We start from the raw sequence: 7,932 nt of genomic DNA on the forward strand, positions 1-7,932 counted from the left end.
GCGGCAAATACCCTCCACTCTCAACGGCTAGTAAGGAGGCCAATTGAAACTTGACGAGTAAAAGAGCTCAAGCCGAAACGCGAGATCGTAACACAGCCATAATCACATGGAGATAGGATGGCATTGGGAGAATCAGTGACGGGGTCAGAGAACATGACTCGGACAGAACATAACCGAGATTTGGACGTAGCTTTCCTGTAGCACGTGGGAAGCATGTGAAAAATTAAAGGAGAAGATGAATGGTGGTTTTTTTTTTTTGAATATAAATTAGAAATTAGATTAGATGAGGAAATTCATGAAAAGAAAAGAGAAAACCCAAGATTTTCCAAAGAAAATGAGAAAGTTTTCTGGAAAACTTGTTATGATTTTTTTTTTTTTCAAATTTGTTAGTTTTTTCAATGAAAAAGAAGATTAGATTTTTTTAAATGATTGTTTCAAGCAATTTTCCATCCCAACATAAGTCCAATTGAAATTAAGTAATCAAAATTATGCTTGCTCGGTGTGGGGGGTTTGATTGGTTAAAGCTAGATCTCAAGAGGTGATGTGGGCATAGGGCAAACGGTAAGGATTAGCTCCTCTTGATTAGATTTGTTCATGGCTCGGACGGCCTGGTTAAGCTTGAAGTTTTATGGAGGAGCACAGAATTAATCTCGGTGGGCCAAGTTGGGCTTGAAAATAAGCCTATCTATTAAATGGGCTGAACTCGGGTTAGATAATGAAACCCGACTCGAATTAGAAATATCCTATTTAAAAGTAAACTCGGTTAATTTGAGTAGGGGCTAGCATTATCCTATTTGTTGGTTATTCCTAAATTGGGAGAGGGAATTCGCTCCTCTCCAGTCTCTCCTCCTTTTCAGATGCCGATGGTGAATGGCGATCCAAGGTTTACTACTTTTCGAGGGACATTGCCCTCTGCTTCATTAGTGTCACCCTTTAAAGCTTCCTCTATGGTGGCCATGCGGTCCCGCCAGGCTCCTTCATCTTCCCACTTCCTACCCACCATAAGAGAGACCCCCTTCCTCCTCTCTTTGCCTAGACTCCCCCGATCGTCATCTCTGCCACTGTCGGTGCCGACCGTCATAGCCCTGACCAACCTAGAGACAGAAATAGCCTGCCGAATCTTTGCAAGACTTTGCTCTCATTCACCCCCCGATTGTACCCTTCCCTCTTCTCCTGGGTGTTGAGCATCGAGCTAATCAGCATCGACAAGTAGCGCCAAAACATGTGGAGTAGCTACACCGAGGCCATTGACATGCCATCAAGTCTAAACTCGGGCAAGATTAGTGAAAGTAGAGATACCACTGTCTTGTTCATAGCAACCAGCTATTTGCCATACTTCGAGGAGTTTGTGGAGTGGAGCATGTGCTAGAGGCTACAGCCTAAGATGAAAATGTTGGAGAACTTAGGGTGGGGAAGCAGATCGTGGAGGACGGTGGCGAAGCTGGGTTAAATTTGAGCTTGATGCTGTGGTCAACGATGGCAATTTGGTAGTTGTTGTGGTGGTGGAAGAGGTCGCGTTGATGGGGTCTATGGACTATGGTGGCAAGGTCCAGAAGGAGATAGAGAATGATGCGGATTAAATTTTCAGATCTTACATATTCTTTAAAGCTAATATTCTAAAAAAAATTATGAGGCCGTGTCTCGTCGTTGGACCTAAATGCTTGGTTCGGAGGGCGGCACATGAGCCCTTAGGATGGTCGGTCAGAGACATTAGCGCGGACAACGCGTTAGAAGCCATGAGAGATGGTAGGCGCAAATGGGGCCCACAATCGGACGGATTGTCTCCCGTTCGCCTTCGCCCTAATGACACCCGACGCGCCACCATTGTCAACACCAACTCATCCAAACAAGAAGTTCATAGGAAATTCAATCCGCCATATCCTATAGAAAAACAAATGCAACAGGGCAAAGAAAACGACGGAGATAAGGAACCAAGCAAGTGGCGAGGAAGTTCATAGGAAGCAAATGGCATCTTTCCTAGAAGTTTCCAGTTACCCATAGGTGAAAAAGTTTCAAGGGTTTTTTTTAATGGATATCCTTCCTCTAAATCGCACACCAAACACTCGCACCTGCGAACAACGGCAAAGCTACCCCAGATCTTCCCTGCTCCCCATCCTCCTCTTGTCAGTTCGTCGCTCTCCAAACCGAGCTACTCACAAACCCCCCCAGCACACCACCATGGCCACCGGAGAAGGACGCATAGAGAAGGTACTGAGTTCTCTCCAAGACCCAAATGTTGGGCGAATTGTCCTCTTCAGCATGAACGGAGGGGTTGGGAAGACATGGACTGCGAGGCACGCCATGCGCCGAGCCATGGATACCGATCTTTTCGACATCTTCGTCTGGGTCACATTGTCCGTCGATCTCAATTGGAGGCATGCCCAGAGGAGGATTGCGGAGAATCTTTTCATTCCAATTCCCACTAACCGTGCCGACGGCGATGGAGGAGAGATTGTCTCGACGATCAGGAACGAGATTTGGAGAACTCTATCGGAGAAGAGGTTCTTGCTGGTGCTGGATGATGCATGGTTGGTGGAGGATGAGGTTTTGGATTTAATGGGAGTTCCCTGCCCTGGTCCGGAGAACCTTTCCAAGGTCATGGTTACCACGAGGTCGACTCGGACTTTTGTCGTGATGGAGCCCGCCGAGGTGTTTGAGCCCTTAGCTCTTCCTGCGAAGGAATCCTGGAGTTTGTTTTGCGACGTTGCAGGCGAACCATTCACTTCACCGGCAGTCCACTCGGTTGCGCAAACCGTAAGTGGCCAGTGCTCCGGCGCGCCCCTTCTGATCATCTTGATTGCAGGAGCCTTGAGAAATATAAAAGATGCTTCGCTGCTTTGGGATCGATTGCGGCAGGCCTCGTCCGCATTGAGAGCCGACGCGGAGCAGCTAACGTTTCAGACAATGAATAGGGTGGTAAAATTTTCTTATGATGCTTTGCCCAGTGATTTGATGAAAGATTGCTTCTTGTACTGCACGCTCTTTTCAGGGGCCAGGGATATCAATTCGGAGGAGCTGATTCGATATTGGGTGCTGGAAGGATTCATTGATGGGTATGACTACCGACAGGAAGCTTACAAGCAGGGGAGAGTGGTGCTCGAGGAGCTTGTGAATCGTGGTGCTCTTTATAGAGAGACGGGCGATCGCGTTAGCATGCACGATGTGGTCAGAGAAGTGGCACTGGAAATTGCGAGGGCAAGCGGTAGAACCTCCTATGAGAGGGCGGGAACGCTTCTAACCGCGCCACCAAATGAGTGTGCGTGGAGAAACTTAATGAGGATCTCACTGATGGACAACTTACTAAGAAAGTTGCCCGAATGCCCGCAATGTAGCAACCTCTCAACCTTGCTGCTCAAAGGGAATCAAGCCTTAACTAAAATTCCAAATGCATTTTTTGATCACATGGAGAAGCTTCGAGTTCTCGACCTTTCATACACCGGTATTCGGTGGCTGCCGGCTTCCATCTCCAAATTACTCGACCTCCGGGTGCTGCTTCTGCGAGGTTGCCAGTCTCTACAGAGTGTGATGGAGCTGCATGCACTTGAAAAGCTTGAGGTGCTTGATCTGTCATGTACTTCCTTTATAGCAGGATACAGCTCCCTTGAACGCATGAGCCAACTCAGAGTCCTCGATCTTTCTGAAACCCCAGTTACATCATTACATTTTCTCGGTAACCTTGCCAACCTTCGTCACCTCTCACTGAGGAGGTGCCACTGCATTAAGTCAGGGCTCCACTTGGAAGTTGCAACGGTGCTGGAGGAGCTTGATCTTTCAGGCACAACACTAGTTGAATTCCCTTATGAGATCTCTAAACTGACCCGGCTAATTTGCGCTGATCTATCTGGAACGAGGTACACAAGACTCAATTGGGAGGCCTTGCAGTGGCTACCTGAAAATCTGAACCTGGACAATTGCAATGTCTCTGATACCCCAATGGAGCTGGTCAGGAAAGATGGAGTCTATGTAGCCGTCGGTAACTCCGACTTGCTCTTATCTTTGGAGAAGAACTCCCAGCTCTGGGAGAACTGCTTCAGGAAATTTCATTTTTGTGTGTGTCCTTCAGAGAGGGCCAGCTTAGAGAATGACATTCGTTTCCAAAGGAAGCAATTTATCTTTAGAGACATCTACTTTGAGTCCAGGCATTTTGCTCATCCTGTGGAACACACAAAATATTTGGAGATTTGTGGTGTTGATAGCTATCCCAAAGGCATTGAAGGTGTCCTGAACAATGCGGAGCTTGTGTCTCTGAACAGCAATGCGTTCATGAAGAAATTGTCTGATTTGGGTTTTGAAAATGTGAACGTAATGAAAGAGTGTTGGATTGAGAGATGTGATCAAGCAGAGGTTGTCTTCAGGGGAGACGATGTGCAAGTAATTGCTGCAATTGGCAGACTGGAGAACCTGTGGATTTCTAACCTCGCAAACTTGAGGCATTTATGTGAAGGAATGGAGAGACTAATGAGCTTCTCATCGCTGAAACATTTACATGTGGATTGCTGTCCTAACCTCGTAAGCGTGTTCTCCTCAGCACTGCGTCTAGAAAATCTTGTTACTCTCCAGATTAAATTTTGTGACAAGTTGGAGAGCGTGTTCGGAGAGTCGGTGGCGGGTCAAGAGATGCTTCCACAGCTGCGAACTTTGCGTCTATGGGAACTACCAGAGCTCAAGAGCATCTGCGAAGGACACTTGCCATCACTGAAAATGATGAAAGTGAAGGAATGTCCGCAGCTGAAGAAGCTTCCACTTGATGCAAAAGACATAAGACCGCTAGTGGAGATCAGAGGAGAACGGTGGTGGTGGAATAACTTAATGTGGGAGGATGCGAGGATCGAGGATTCGCTACACTTTAGAAATTGGGGTCCCTTTTGAAAACATGAAAAAGCTGCTGAAGTACATGAAAATTGGTCGCTGACGAAGTTTTCTTTTTTCTTTTTGATGATAAGGGAGGTGAGATGCCACCCAATTTTATCTGTGGTTGCCGACGACGTTATTGTGTCATTTATTTACCATACGTTCTTTTATTCTCTTTGAGATAATCCATGGTTATACTTTAATTATACTTCTTCACGCCTGCTGTCCCCTTTGATATAACTGAATCTCTCCTCTTACAACCCGTCTTCTCATGTAAATACAATCTTGTAAATATTTTCTTCCAATTAATAAAGCTGTGAAAGTGTCTTACTTCCTCCATTGTTACTCAAAAAAAAAAAAGAAAGAAAAAAAAAAAAGGAGAGATCATCCACAGACACCGTTGTATGAAGTCTGTGATTTTAATTGGATTGTATTTCCATCTTTTGCTTCAGAAAATTAGGATTGGAAGTGGGCTAGGTCAGGCTATTCCACTACACGAACCCGGCCCGAATATTTTTTTGGACTTCGGGTCGAGCTTAGGCCCAAATTTTTTTAGATAATCTAGGCCCAAGCCCAGACTTGAGCTCGGCTTGAACTTGATTGGGCCTAGCCGAATTATCTATTTGGGTCAAAAATAGGTCCAACTCGAACCTGATTGAAGTTTAGTATTTTATAATATTGTTTCATAAGAAAATGAGTTAGTTAAAAATTAGGCTCTCTCCTATAATACAAGTAAATAATACATAACATATTATTTTCAACTAAACCCATTTTAATTTGTTCTTTACTTTCTCATTATTTTCTCTATGTAACAACATATAAAAACAAATTGATTCGAGCCTAAATTCGGACTTTGTTTCAGGGCTTGTTTGGGCTCGGGCTCGATCCGGGCCCAAGCTGGGCCCAAGTTGGTCTAGTGACATACCTGAGCCCAGCCCGAAAAATACATGAGCTCTACATTTAAGCCCAAACCAGTTTGAACTTTTTTAGGCCTAGCCTGAAGCCCGGCCTCAAGTCGGCCCGGCCCGAGCCCATTTCCAGCCTTACAGATAATGTGTTGGTAAAATTGGGCGATTACAAATTAACCATGCAATTTATGTATTATAACCGACCTCAATGCGACATAGGAGGCCAAGTGCCGGGAGATGAGTGCAACGGGAAAGTTGAGCGGTGCCGATGGATTCCAGGTGATAGGTGGAGCCATGGGCATCCAGAACAGGGAGCCATCGGATTCCGACAATGGTTGGCTGCCGAAGGGATCCTGTGTGGGTTTTGCTCATGTTGGGTTGGGGATGCACCCTTTTCAATATTCTATTTGTTTTTATCGATGCACTAGAGCGAGGAGAAATTACACCCTACACTCGGCGTACCACTTCAGCAGTATACCAAGCTAATGATATTTCGCCATGTGCTCATTGTGATTGGCCCTGTGACAGCTACGTACCTACCCCTCCAAACGCTGTTTGCTATCCGTTCTTGCTTTCCACCTCATCAAGCACACTCGCCATGCCTCTGCTATGCTCATCGTCTTCAACCTTTTCCCTCCTGCCTTGAAGTAGTACGAGCATCATGTCGTCGGTGTCTTTGTCCAGCTGCTCGTCGCCATCTCCTCCTTCTACACCATGTATGAGGACGTCTGCACTGTCATTGCCGATGAGCGTGCTTCCCTCATCATCCTTGCCTTCCACCAGAAGCAAACCATCGACGACGTTATGGAAGTCACCAACCCCACCCTCTGCTCCATCAACCAATCCATCCTGGTCGCCGCCTCCTACTCCGTCCTCATTGATCATGGCCTTAGCACTACCACCTGTGTCACTACCGTCTAGCTTGCTGGTTACCCTATTGTAGTCTTCTTCCTTGGTGGGCTCGAGGACCATGAGGCCCTGGCCATCGCCTCCCGCATGATTGAGCTTTTTTTTCTGCCTTTGCAGATTAGGATGTGGGCTCCTCTCCTCTTAGTCGGAGAGGGAGCGGGCCAAAAGCTTTGGTCTGAAGGTGGAAGACTTTGGAAAATTATTTTGCCCAAAAACTGCTATATCTTTATTTTATAAAAGTATTATAAAGGAATAATCTACTAGAAAGGTCAGAAGATTGAAAAGAGCTTGCCCTCAGGGCGGCTTGGGAGGGCATCTTCTATGGAAGAAGGGTATTTGATGCAGATAGTGTATACCTTGAGGGGGACTCCTCCATTGTTATCGATTGGATTTGGAGTGTGGATTGATATAGGGACGGCCACCCATTAATTCGAAAACTCGTAGATTGGTCAGAGGGATGAGTTTCTTCTAGGCAATATATGTATTTTTAGGAGATGAACAGAGCTGCAGACTTGGGTTGCCTCCTATGTTGCTCGGTACTCCGGTGAGGTCATTTAGACTAGTGCTGCAGAGATTTTATTTTTCTTGTATCATTTTATTTCTTCTGACTTGGCAGGCTGTATCCACGTAAGAGCTATATGAATGCTGTTTTTACCAAAAAAAAAGAGCTTGCTTGGATCAAGGCATGTGATATACACTGCCCTAAAAACGTGATTCGCCTCCTACGTGCGGGTTTGCAGCGATCTCATCTCTAAGGTACAACAACCCAGTTCAGCCCGATTCTCCTTTAAAAAGGTTTGGAAGAAGGCAAAAAAAAAGAAAGAGAAGAATTTTCTGTTTCGCCTTAGAAAACAAAAAAGTAGCAATGTGGAATGAGTTATCTAAAACACAAGACTGAGAGCTTATTTATAGACTTTGTCCAATGACCGATACAGTGACACGTTTACGAAGATGCAATGTTTTAGAAACATCGTGACCCTACGAAAATCAAAACCAACATTCTTTTCAGAAGAGTCACACCTCTTTTGAAAGAAGCATCCGAAGAAAAAGAAAAGAGTTTTAAAGGTTTTAAACCATCTAAAATTTAGGTGATAAAGTTTTTTTTTTAAGTTAAAATTCTAGAAGAGAGGGGAGGAGACTCCGTTGAGGGGTGGAGTGCTCGGTCGGAAGGTAAGAGAGGAGACAGAGCACTTGGCTGGAAGATGAGAGAGGGGGATGGAGCGACTAGGGTTTTCTTATTTGAATAGTGGGTAGAGTGCTCGAT

The 7,932-nt window shown here is 45.5% G+C and overlaps 1 protein-coding gene across 1 annotated transcript; it reads left to right on the forward strand.

Moving 5' to 3' along the window:
• The first annotated feature begins 1,817 nt into the window (after positions 1-1,817).
• On the forward strand, positions 1,818-5,188 carry LOC103724010 (disease resistance protein RPS2-like). The gene has a single exon (XM_039117971.1). It carries the CDS (start codon positions 2,029-2,031, stop codon positions 4,867-4,869), a length of 2,841 nt encoding a protein of 946 aa, XP_038973899.1. The 5' UTR covers positions 1,818-2,028; the 3' UTR covers positions 4,870-5,188.
• Positions 5,189-7,932: the final 2,744 nt, after the last annotated feature.

The sequence above is a fragment of the Phoenix dactylifera genome, unplaced genomic scaffold, assembly GCF_009389715.1.
Source record: "Phoenix dactylifera cultivar Barhee BC4 unplaced genomic scaffold, palm_55x_up_171113_PBpolish2nd_filt_p 000294F, whole genome shotgun sequence".
Lineage (NCBI taxonomy): Eukaryota > Viridiplantae > Streptophyta > Magnoliopsida > Arecales > Arecaceae > Phoenix > Phoenix dactylifera.

Coding starts and splice junctions, on each gene's coding strand:
- LOC103724010 (XM_039117971.1), top strand. CDS start 2,029: ATGGATATCCTTCCTCTAAATCGCACACCAAACACTCGCACCTGCGAA.